Source organism: Corvus cornix, chromosome 1 (genome assembly GCF_000738735.6).
Source record: "Corvus cornix cornix isolate S_Up_H32 chromosome 1, ASM73873v5, whole genome shotgun sequence".
In the NCBI taxonomy this organism is placed as follows: Eukaryota; Metazoa; Chordata; class Aves; order Passeriformes; family Corvidae; genus Corvus; species Corvus cornix.
Window position 1 is genome coordinate 66797127 of NC_046332.1, and position 13012 is coordinate 66810138.

The following is a 13012-nucleotide window of genomic DNA, read 5'->3' on the forward strand; positions in this document are numbered from 1 at the left end:
AAATGACAAAGCTTACTAAATTTGATCAGTTTAATGGAACACAAGACTAAGGGGAGAGGAAAAAGCAAAAAATCTCTCATGGAAAGATGTTAAAGACAGCACCTCGTTCATGTGGGGTATATTTATCTGCTTGTGTTACAAAGCTGCTTATGTCAGTCTGTGTGAGAACTGTAGGGAGAGAAGAAGACAGTTTCACCAGAACAAGTATGGTGAATTCAGTATCATCATTTGCAGCTAGGATCTGTAATAGCATTGTTACATAATAAAATACTTTTTATTGATATACAGCTCTGGAATAAATTTTTACAGCTGAAAAAGTCAAGGGGAGCATGGTGTATACAGCATTGGAAAGACCTAACCTTGCTAGTCCTAGTGTGGTGGGTTACCTTGGTGGGGTGCCAGACCCAGTCACTCATTCCTCCTCCTGAAGAGGATGAGGGTGGGCTAAATAAGCTTATACAGAGCATGGTTTGATATAAAGATAGGGAGATCACTTGCCAATTACCATCATGGGCAAAACAGATTTGACCTGGGGAAAACTAATTTCACTTACTACCAATTCACATAGGTTTGGATGGTGAGGAACAAAGACAAAAAGTAAAACATCTTTCCCCACCTCTTTCTCTTTTATTTTAACTTCCCTCCTTCGTTTCTGACTCTTGTACCTTCCACTTCCAGAGCAGTGCAGGGAGGGATAGGAAATAGGGGTTTGAATCTGTCCGTAACAGCTCCTCTGTCATGGTGTTTCCTCACACTTTTTTATCCTACTCCAGTGTGGATCCTGCATGGCCTGCAGCTTCCTTCAGGAGAAAATCTCCTATTTGGGGGCTCTCCACAGGTTGTAGTGCCTTCTGGGGATATCCACCTGCTCCAGCATGGGGTCCTCTATGGGCTGCAGTTGCAGACATCAGCTTTGGTGTGGTCTTTCATGGTCTGCAGGTAGGCAACCTGCTTCACCATGGGCTGCAAGGGAGTCTCTGCTCTGGCACCTGGAGCACCTTCTCCCCTCCTTCTCTCACCTCGGTGTCAGCACCGTGGCTCTCTCTCACTTTTTTCCCCTCTCTCCTCACTGCCATGCAGCATTTTTGTCCTTTATTAAATGCAGTTTCCTTGAGGTGCAGCCCCCTTGGCTGAGGGACACAGCCTGGGCACCTGCAGCCAGTGCACCTGTTTATATGGGCTTTAACTACTTTATTGTCTTTCAAACATACGTATCGTACCCTGTTCACTTATTGTAGTCTTGGAAATGTGAGTGTTCCACAGAGAAAGCTTACTTTAAAAGAAAATTTCTTCACCTGTCCAAAGTTAGTCCCAAAATCATATGACAGAGTCCTGTTTATGAGATTTAAATGAGATTGGTAGTGTATGTTTCAAACAAATGTCAAGATACAAACTGGACAGAACAGAAGAAAGTAACATCTATGGCAGCCTTTGTTTTTTGGGGAAGGACGCCAGTCTTCAGGTCCCCCCATTTCTAGTGCTGAAGCTGCCTAAGTTGTTTATGAAAAGGAGCTATAGAGTGGAAACAGAATTAGAGAGTTTTAGATAGACTGTAATTTCTTCTTTTGTCTGTATTGGGACATTCAGATTCTGGCTGATGAGGTTAGTTGTGGTCACAAGCACTGGGAGTCCCAGTTTTGCTAAACTTAGAGGTTGCTAAACAGATTTTTAATTGCACAGACATGTCCAGACTTGGAGAATGTAGTTCAATTTGAGTTATATTTTCATTTTCTTTGTGGAAATTTTTTTGATCTGGTAATAACTCAAATATTTGGCATTCAATTCTACTAACACTTTTGGCACTTACTTTTTTTCTTTAGAGAGACACTTAAATTCTTTCATTAAGAAATATGCACTTAAGTACTCTTTCATTAAGAAATATTCTTGCAGAATTTAAATATTTGATGTCTGAAGCTTTTACTTTGTTCCTTTTGACTGAATGCTTGGGGTTTTTAAGTTTTCTTTCTTATATATAGCATTAATGTACTAAGGTTTTTTACTTACCCTTACAAGACATTGATCTTTATTAATAGTGTAGGCACTAGCGGGTCAGCTACAGCTTTCTGGACTAACTCTTGCTTTTATTTAGGGCATAGAGTAGTTTCTCTTGATCAACTAGGAAACAGATGGTTTATATGTCGCCCAGTTTTGACCTATACATTTATTTCTTCTGTGACACTAGACTGAACTTTTTATATTCAAGTGGCTTGTCTCTAAGCATTGTGTATTATTTTTTTGTGGTTTTGACAGTGAGTCTGGTATTACTGCTCTGCACACTGTGCATATATTTCTGTATCTCAGAATCTATATTCACTTGTCATTCTGAATGTTGGTGATTTTTACTTAGGAAGTGAATATGAAATTTAACAGCAGTACCACTTGGTTTTTACTTTACCTGTTTTGGTGGGATTTTTTCTGCAATGTATGTAGATTGCTACTTTACATACCAAGGATTTTCTTGTTCCACTTTGGTGTGTATTTATTTGGTCAATGTTGTTTCCTATTATCAAGCATTATATCAAACTTAAATTATTATACAGGCCTTCATAGCTGTTAGTTTTGAATATGGGAGTTTTTTGTTGAAGCTTAGTGGAATAAGTATTGACATTAGTCTTGAATGTTGATGGCATATTACCTTTTATTAATAAGTAAGTAATAAGACTTGTATAGCTTTAATGGCAAATTTTTGTATTTGCATTCTGTGAAGGAATCTTCTTTTCATAAATTGATGACTGAAATCAGCATCCAGTTAAAGCAACAAAAATGATTGCATTTATGCTATTTTGACTGCTGTATCTGAATTTTTTTTTGGTTGCTACCTGGCTTTTCCTAGGTTTCCTTTAAAATTCTTGTAGCTTTTTCAGCTTCTTAGAATTACTAAAGCCTCAGCAGACAAGCCTAGGACCTGAGAGTTTAATATGTGCAAGATAGTATTATTGAAAGAATAACTGCTTTTTAAAGTATTTTAATCTTTGCTGTGCAAAACTTGCATCAAGTATTTAGTATCTTACTGCTCCACATTTTACATGTATTATATTTTGCGTCTTTCAAAAACAGCTGTAATGCTGAATCCTTGATCTTTCCATTATTCATTCTCACAGGTGCTTACGAAGGAATTTTATAGTCTTCAGTCTTCTAGTGAAACCCGCATTATTGAGCTTCAAACACAGAATTCTGAGTTTCAAGCAAGACTAGATACTTATGAAAAACTTGAAAAAGAGCTTGACGAGATAATACTGCAGACAGCAGAAAGTAAGTTCTGTCACAAATTCTGGTTTATCTGTAGGTGTTTCTGGCATTACGATATCTTTTTTCTCATGGCACTTGGAAAGTCTTACAGCGCCTGTCATTCTTCTTCATTATGCCTGACAAATAAAAGGCAGTAAAGATTTTGATAGAAAATATTAATGACAGGTTTCTAAATGTACCTGTAAATGTGTATCAAACATCCATATGTCTGAGTTTGTGCTTATTGAAAATCATCTCAGCATTCTGTCATTTCTCTTTTTCTTATTCTAATAATCCATTATAATTAGATACAGTCTTTAGGATTCTTCTATTATTTAAATACATGTTAAGTGTTGGGAAGCCCTCTTAGTTGGTAGGCAAATACAAGTTTTATATTTCAGTACAGTGATTAATGTGAATTTTATAACTAATTGGAAGGGGGAAAAAACTCTTCCTTCTGTTGAATTAATAATAATTAGACATTAAGTAGTTACTTGTGGCAGCTCAGTCTGTTCCAAGTACTAAACCATGGATTAAATTCATACCTGATTACTCTTGAAAATTTTTGTCTCTCATTAGCAAAAATTAAAATGTTCTCAAACACAGCAAAATTTGTGAAAAATCTCTATTCATTTGGTTCTCAGCCTAAATCAATCCACAAAGCAAGTAATTTCTAATTTGAAACTATGATGCTAATCTTGAAATCTTTTAGCCTGTGTGTAAACAGAGTAGGACATTCTAAGATTTAAGACTAACTCAACTGTCGTCTTCTCCTTTTCTCTTTCCTTCCTCCTTCAAAAAATAGTTGCAATTTATAAAGTATTCCAGATAGAATATTATTGTATACGCTTTATATGTAAACAGTAGTGTATAGCAAAGTGTGCCTTATTACCAAGATGCAGTGATGTTAGGGTATCTTTAGTAACCAGACTGCACATGCTTTATTAATTGTATGCCCTGCAGCCTTTATTAGAATGGCCTGGCTACCCAGAGGTTCCAGTCTGACCATAAGCATGTTTGCTGTATACACGCTTCTGTTGTAGTCAGTCGCATGGTTTTTTGAAGTGTGTATATATATATTTAAACTTGCCTAAGGAGTGTTTATGTATTAACACAGAATTTTTGGACCTTACCTTCATTTTCTCCAAGGAGAAGGTAGAGTTCAGAACACTGGGTTTTGTTTACAGTGGTTTACATTTTCTTACTCATCTTGGCACAGCAGTGAAGTTTTTTACCAGATCATTCTTAACTTCTTCTTAAATATCTATTTTCATTACAATTTATATTCTATGCTATAGAATGCTGAAGAAAGGGAATTTGCCAAATGAACTGTTCTTTTAAAATGGAGTTACTTTATTTTCTGATTTCCTCAGAGAAAAAAAGGAGTTGCAGCTTAGTATTATTTCAGTGTACTTTTTATTTAATAATGAACTTGCTATTTCAGTGTATTTGATAAAGAAAGTTAAGATTAATACTAGATAAGGCTAGTATCTTAGGAAAAACAGAAGAAAAAAGTATTTTTTTTAAAAAAAACACTTTGAAGGACAAAACAGATATGCTTGCTCCTGTGTCTCAAATTATGCCATGATAGTTACATGTTATAAATAGCTAAAGGTAGAAAGATAATTGAAAGGAAACATAATTATTTTTCAAATTGAATGCATAATGGAAATACTTCAGTCTGTCTTTCGGGGAATATAATTTAGACTGAAGCATTATGTGGAAGACAATTAGAGTTTTCTACAAACTTTAGTGATCATAAGGATTAATCTTCATTCCTGTGGTTACCTCTTTATATTTAAATACCATATAATGTTTTTTTCTTCATCCTGAGTCATGAAGCCTCTGCTGTTTTACAGTATTGAGGGATGCCAGTGGGGGTAGGATTCTCTGGACTTTTTAATAAACTGTGTATTTTTTTACACGTGTGACATGGCTTTTGTCATATAATACATAAATTTTTAATATATATATATAAATTTTTTTTTTTCCCTTTGGAAAATATGCATGTGGAAGAGATCACTGAATTTTTACTGTTACTCCCTGATTGTTATGCCTCACTTGATTAATATTGAAATGACATGAAACAGCCTATTCAGGAAGCTATCAAGAATTTATATAGCCACTTCTTACAGCACATGAGAGGTTTCCACATGAATAACAATAGTAAATTTCCTTTGCATTTGTCTATTCTTCGTTTTCAGGATAAAATCTTCCTGTTAGAGTATTTCTGTTGTAAACCAGTTGTTCAATTTTTCTCGTTTCCATTGGTTAGTATCTTTCTAAGAAAAAGATTGAACTTCTCTGTATCCTCACAATGGCATGTCTTTGCTGGGTAGCATAAGAAACTGTCATTTATAAGTGTCCTCTAGCTTGTAAAATGTATATTTTACACCACAAAGTCAGGTGAAGAGCCTGGAATGTTTTAAGAGAAAAGAATCACACACTGATACAAACCACTACTTTGATAACTACAACATTTCCAATTTCTTTTGCGTTTGTCTTCATGGTATGACATTTACTGGACACTGCTGACAGATCTGAATTTACAGGACAGGATCTTACTGATGTTTTTCTGAGACTTGTGACACTGAATATGTAACCAAAAAGAGGGGTATTAACAAAGGCAGGTTGAATTATTCTTTATGTTTTTCTGAACCAGAGGTGTTTACAGCACTGAAGAATTCCCTGTCATATTTAAGACAGCTCTGAAGTTCTGCTGTCTTTGTAGTGCCACATCAGTAAACTTTTTCTGTCACACTTACTGAACTTTCTATATTGTTTTTAATATAACTAGATATGTGACTTACCACAGGTGCTCTTCTAGAGGCTTTTCACTTTCTAAATGTGTTTTAAGAATCCTTATTTAAAATAGCACTACAAGGGTATTAGACATGTGAGAACAGAATTTACAGCATTTTGCAGGTTGTTGAGAAATGAAGGTATTTCTGATTTTGAGGCACTTGAGCATTAAGAAAGATGAGTCAGATAGGACTCAAATCATTTCCAAATTTGTTTCTCCTGTTACCGGCGATTTGATTCATCAAAGCTTTTGTGTGGTGCCTGGGCTGGTGTTCACTTGTTCTCTCTCTTTCTCTCACACCCCTGCCAGTCCCATTTTTTCTCGTTGTCCCCCTTTATCCCTCCTCTCGGTCCCCCTCTCTGCCCCTGTCTACCTCACACATAGGCTTCTCTTTTTTCTTTCTTTTTTTTTTTTTTCTGGCCCACTTCATCTTACAGGATAGAGGAAACCTGAATTTATATTAATCATAAAAATAAAAAGTGTTGTAGGTAATTAAAGTGTGGCACTATATTTAATGGTAATGGTGAAAAAAATTGTTCCACTTAAGTCCAGAAGGTTACTCCAACTGAAAATTTAGCTTCTAGAAAAATGTTTTTGTATGTTGAGCTGTAAATGGAATTGCTTAGAAGTTTGTAAGTTCTGGCACTGTTCTTCAACAGCACCTTTCTGCAATTTTTTGCAGTGGAAGATGAAATTGAAGCTGAAAGGGTTCTCTTCTCATACGGATATGGTGCTAATGTTCCTACAACAGCCAAAAGACGACTAAAGCAAAGGTAAAAAAAGTACCTAATGAATTTATTTGTTCAAGATAAACTAAATGAAGATAACATGCATTACGTATTGTATTAGTGTCCCAGGGTTAATTTCCTCTTTTTACCGTTTCTTTTCTTCTTTGCTTCTATTTCGTGAGTTCCTTTACTCAGAGTTTGAATTAAGATGCAGGAGACCGAGAGTTCATCTTCAGACTTAGTTGTTTATTATATCTTATCTATAACACAGCTGCACAGAGTGTGCCTCCAAGTTTAACAAGGTGGAAAATGGCCGTGAGTTCTAACTTCCAAGGCTTTTTAAGGTGTAAATTACCCAACCAAGTAATTTTTATTTATAATCCAGTAACTAGCTGTTCATGACCCACAGTCCGGTTTTCTTAATCCAATACCAGAACCCTAGATTTGTGAAGAGGAAGGAGAAAGGAAGAAGAAGATCCACACCCAACATCCTCCATATTGTTACCTATATCCCCTAAACCTAATTTTTCTACTCCTCTATATATTCCACCCAGTGATATAACTTTTAATTACACAGCAACAATCTCAGCGTTATCACACAATTTAGGGAGCCTTTCCCAGGGTTTCAGATCAAATACAGTGTGCTTCTGAGGATCACTGCCTGTCTGAAATTCTCAGAACCCAGGGTTCCAACAGTTTTGTCTTCGAATCCAGCCAGTTTGATTAACATAAAGAGGTTTTTTTAATGACTTAAGTATACAGGAATAGATTGAGGACGAGGACCTGTTAATGTCGTTGATGCATATGAATGAGCATATACATATTTTTCTAGGTCATTTTAAGATCTCTTCTCATTGACTTTCAGAAATATTAATTATAATTGTATAAAACTAAGCAGCTGTAAAAACAGATTAGTTACATTGTTTACATTTGTGTAATAGGATATGCATTATTAATACCCTAAAAATCATTGTATTTAATAGTAAGACATATCTGTCAGGATATTAACAAGGATAATGGTTCAGAGCATCACTATTTTATCTTCACTAATACAGGATCTGATTCACGTTGCATTTTTTTAGTTTGCTCTGGTTTGGCCAATTTGAAAATTTGATCAATATATTAAAATGATGCATAGGTGAAAAATATACCTCTTGATCATAGTCATTCTGAACTAATAAATTTATATTATGCATTGTCTTTAAGAAATAATACTGACATTTGAATGGCTCATTGTGAGCCTGTGTGTTGTGGCTATGACTCACTTGTCCCACGCAGCTAAGAACAGGGTAAGAGGAAATGACTTCAAGCTGTGCCAGGGGAGGTTCAGGCTGGACAATTTCTTGTTGTCAAGCATTGGAGTAGGCTGCCCAGGAAGATTGGTGGAATCACCATCCGTGGAAGGTGGCATTGATGCCATGAAGATTTTTGCCTTTTCTTTTATACCCCTGTTATACCTTTTTACAACTTCTGTACTCCTAGTGCTTTTGCCTACATTCTTGGACTTGTTTGCCAAGCTAGGAGACTAAACATTTTAGAAGCTTCGTAGCTAGGGATCAGTGTGCCCCAGACCCCAAGGTCCCCTCCAGAACACATTCTGTAAACCAAGATAGAACCATCCAGGAGAAGGTTCCTTGGGGAGGGGGCTCAGTTGAGCCTCTCATTGGGGAATCTTTGATAGATATGCTAATTAGTAAAACCTATAAGGTTATAACCAATGTTGGGGGGCGGGGGGGGACACACAGAGATAGACTCAGTGGGGTGCATCTCGATGCATATGACCTGGACGTGTACACCTAAGGATCCTTAAAATAAATACCAAGGTAAAATCCCTTTTCCCCTTCTAACCGTGTATGACTCTTGATTTTAAGGCCAGGAAAAGGCATCACAATGGTCTAGTTGTCAGTGTGGTGTTCAGTCTTACGTTGGACTCGATGATCTTGGAGGTCTTTGCCAACCTTAATGGTTCTGTGAATGTGGGTTTATTTAAAATACTTATAAACTGTAACCACAGAATTTGTTGTTCAAAATTAGGATGGTGGTTCTCATAGGATTAGGTTTATTCCATGGAATATGAGTCTGCCTACAATTTGATCAAATGCAGGAAATCAGCTGCATAATTTGTGCTACTGGTAGGCTTTGACCAAAATGAGAAACTCCACAGTCATTGGTGGACACACCAAGAAGAGTATAAAGACAGGGTGACCATGTATCACAGCTTCACAGGGTACATTTCTAGCATTCAGAAGCTGTAATAGGAGTTTTTGTCATTTACAGCTGCTTTTTACTGCAAGTATTTTGTTTAGTTGTTTTTGTCTTCTTAACCCCTATCTTCTCCATAACAAAGGATATTTAATGTCAAAAGTTACCAATCAGAACTAAGGGCAAATGATGGTCTATTCATATTTTCAACACAGATTTATGGGCCACATACTGTTTCTTCTGCCCTATATATTCGTTTTTCAGGTAAGTGTTGTTGATGTGATTGTCAGTCAGATTAGACCTATTGTGCACTGACTTACATATTGCTGACAAAGATCTTATATAGTACTTAACTTTGGCATGGCTTAATTTGCTCTTTTAAGCCTCTTCAGATTGTTTCCTTGTAAGATTTGTCTTTATACTGCATAAAATTGAAGAAGAAGGAAAACAGTGGGGGTGAGGAGTGTGCAAAAAGGCCTCCATAACCCTGTTGTTTGTCTGGTTTAGAAAACTGTTGAGAGTTCTGTAGCACCATTTCCTAAAGCTTCATTTTATTCCTCTTCTGTCAATAGTTTGGGCACTTCTCTGAGTTTCCGCTTAGATCCTTCTTTTTCCCCACCTTATTAGATTCAGTTTAGATTATTTGCATGTATAAAAACTCTGGTTAAATCTCCTTTGAATGCTGAATCTGATGATCAGGCCAAGATTTCAGATATGCTTGGAAGACACTTTCTGAGCTTAGAAGCGGCTCTATGAGAATGACTCATGTACTCCACTTTTGTTCTAAAAGGCATTGACTAATAAACCTGGCTTAATCCTTCATAATAGTGTTGGAGACTTCATAAACTTTCTTTATCTTTTAGAATTTAAAAGATTAAAAAAGCCATAAAAGACTGTGTATGGTTTACCTGCTGTTTTGATTCAAGGAAAACTGCCATGCAGAAAATGTGTGTGATGCCTTTGGCTGCCAAAGTTTTTAAAAGCAAAGACCCTGACACCATCCTCTATGTTTAGAGCCATTAAAGAAACACTGATAAGTTTTCTGCTCTCTAGGATTGCTTAAGGAAAGAGAATATATTACAAACGTGAATAATCTTCTTTCTGGAGTCCACTACCTGCTCTTTAATCTCAGACTTCTGGGATCCTCAATGAAGAGCTCTTTTAATTTCACATCATGCACTTCAGTCTCTGATAGTTTGTACAAAACCCACCTTTTCAAGCAGTGTGGGGTCTATACCTCTTTGCCCACTTGCCAGAAACAACTATTTCATTACTTCAGATGTAGGCACTGTATATCCATAGTACTAAATTAGGCATGCCTGGGAACACTCTGAAGCATCAAGAACAAATGGCCTGTAGTAGTCCATTTCCATAAAACAATTCTCAGAGTAGTTTAGGCTACATGTGAACAGTGTACTGGCAGTGATTTCCTTGCCCATGCTGACTTGCCAGCTATGCCTAGGAACTGCTTGGGAGGTGTTAATGAGAGAGTGCAGAACACTACCAGGATGACTCTGGTGGTTTGCTAACAAAGAGTTCTTGAGCACCACATAATTTTCTAGTATAGTTGGAATCAAATGTTTCCAGCATAAGATGTCTTTGCACACCAGTCCCTTTGTACCTTTGCTTTAAATTTAAACTAATTGAAAAACATGCTGACAAGTATACTTGAAAGATGTACTTGTGTTACCCTTAAATATTTCCAAATTCAGGTAAAATTCACTGAATAGTTGTAGCTGGGAGAATTATGATGGGCTGCATTCCTAAAGTTGTCATGGGAAGGTATCCAAGTTCTCCCTTACACTCTAATAGCTACTAGTCAGAGAAGTGGTTCCTTTCTCTTTTGTACTAGATGAGATTTCTGCATGAAAGAATATGTTTATAACACAGATGAAGAATATTAAGACTTCTGCAAAATCTAAAAGTGTATTCCATTTTATTGAGGAAGAGATGGAGGTTATGACTGGTCAAATTTTCAGATAAACTTATAGCACTCAAAGATCTCAATTTATGCACTCTAAGCCTGAGCCTCAGGGTAAATATACTCTCCCTGTAGTCTGCTTTAGACCACTTACTCTCTCACAGATTCTCTGTTATGGTTAGGAACTGTGTGTGGAGTTACTCAAGAACCACCTGGATGCACTCCTGCACAACGTGCTCTGGAGGTTGGACCAGATGACCACTGTGGTCCCTTCCAGCCTTTCCCATTCTGTGATTCATAAGAGTTTGGAAGACTAGGTTAGATGCATTAGTAGGCTCTGCAGTGCATATTGAATCTTCCCATTGAGGCCTATGGACCTGTGCTCTTGAATGGATAATAAACTCTTCATTTCTGGACATGGAGCGTGCAAGATGTTGAGGATCTCATTTTTTAGCTAGGTTGTTTAAGTAACTCAGTAATCCTTTCTCTTCAAAGTGGATCTGTGACTCTCTACATAAGAATTTATTTAAAACGAAATTGGCAATAACATTTAATTATTTAGCATATTAAATGTCAGACAAAACAATTTTGCCTTTCTTTTGAAAGGGATAAAATACTACATTTTTCAGTGTTTTACTGCAAAACGTATATTAATGTGCATTTTTAAACAATTATTTAACTTAGAATTAAAGTGATTCTGTAAAGCTGCTAGGAAGTAAATAATCATAATTAAATGAAGTATTTTGAGAGTATTACTGTAGTTGTGTAGTATTGGACAAATTATATAGGTAATTATATAAAATATTACAACAGCTTAACTGTGTGAACGTTATTTTTGTGCTGTTAAATTTTGTGATATTTTCACTGTTTTTCTAACTTTGACCATGCAGCATGTTTAACTATGTGGTTTATATATGTTAATATTTAAGCATTGGTGAAAAATTAAGGCAATCAAGTCCTGAAGTATAAATGTGAGAATTTCTTTTGCCTATTTTGGAAAAAATTCAAGTTGAGCTTGCTTTTTATTGGCACAGTGTTCACTTGGCAAGAAGATTACTGCAGCTAGAAAAGCAAAACTCGTTGCTTGTAAAAGATCTGGAACATCAGAAGGAACAAGTAACACAGATTTCACAAGAGGTAAATCATTATTACACAAAAATTCAAATCTGTAGAAACGTTGCGGAACAGCTGTTCATAAAATGAAATATTTTCTAAACAGTGTTTTTTATCTATTTGATGTTAAAAAAATGGCCTCATAATTAACCAAAACTCCATGACAGAAGTTTTCAAAGAAGTTTGTAATTTGTTTTGCAATTAATACTGAAAGAAAGATTACTTTACAGGCTAAACAAGAATGTGAGCCAGATGGACGTTTTGATTTCTGAACAGAAGAACAGCCAGCCAAGCTAGTTTGTTCTGTTTGATACTTAATTGTTCAATGAATACATCACTAGTTTTTACACAGCTCTTCTCTTAAATCACTTTTGAAGATATTTGACAAACCTCAGCTTGAAATGTCCCAGACTTAGGGCAAACTAATTTTTTAAAAAAAATTTAAGGTTGTCTTTTTGTTTTTCTCTTAGGAACGAAGGGACAACTAGGTTTGCTATTAGATGTTGCCACCATATGGAATTTGTAGGTTTGCTATTTCAGGAATGTGGTTAACAGTTTGATTTTTAAAGCCATGGTAATTACAAATTAGAATTTCTACATCCAAGTACTTCACAGAGTACAAATACTTGAATTTCTACATATGTTTAAATTACATTAATTTTATAAATTTTATATGTGTATATATATTATTATATAGATTATTTCAGTGAAAGATACATGAATAGTGAAGTTTGGGGGATTTTTTAACCAATACTACAATTTTTTATGGATTCTTAAGTATATCATAGTAATTTCTATTTGACTAAAACATATTCTGTCAGGTTTTTACTTGGAGACATCAGGAAATTGGTGAATTCATTGTTATGCTTGGTATTCTTCCATATCACTATTCTTTATCTTAAATCTTCTTGGGTTTCACTTCCATACGTTCCTTACCCACAGTAGTTTTATATTTGCTTCTAGATCACTGATGAAAGACTCGGTATCAGTGACCTTAGTTCAAATTCCTGCAGAGTT

At 35.8% G+C, this 13012-nt stretch overlaps 1 protein-coding gene across 7 annotated transcripts in view; it reads left to right on the plus strand.

Annotated features, from left to right (window-relative positions):
- Positions 1-13012, plus strand: part of PIBF1 (progesterone immunomodulatory binding factor 1) — a 107123-nt gene that overhangs the window by 63331 nt on the left and 30780 nt on the right. For 6 of the 7 annotated variants that reach the window (XM_039570142.1, XM_010405570.3, XM_039570695.1 and 3 more), the window contains exons 12-14: positions 3102-3252; positions 6714-6804; positions 11917-12019. In XM_039570142.1, coding sequence (XP_039426076.1) covers positions 3102-3252; positions 6714-6804; positions 11917-12019 — 345 coding nt within the window. Of the gene's footprint in view, positions 1-3101; positions 3253-6713; positions 6805-9176; positions 9226-11916; positions 12020-13012 lie in introns of all 7 variants that reach the window. The other variant, XM_010405573.3, reaches the window with a different exon arrangement.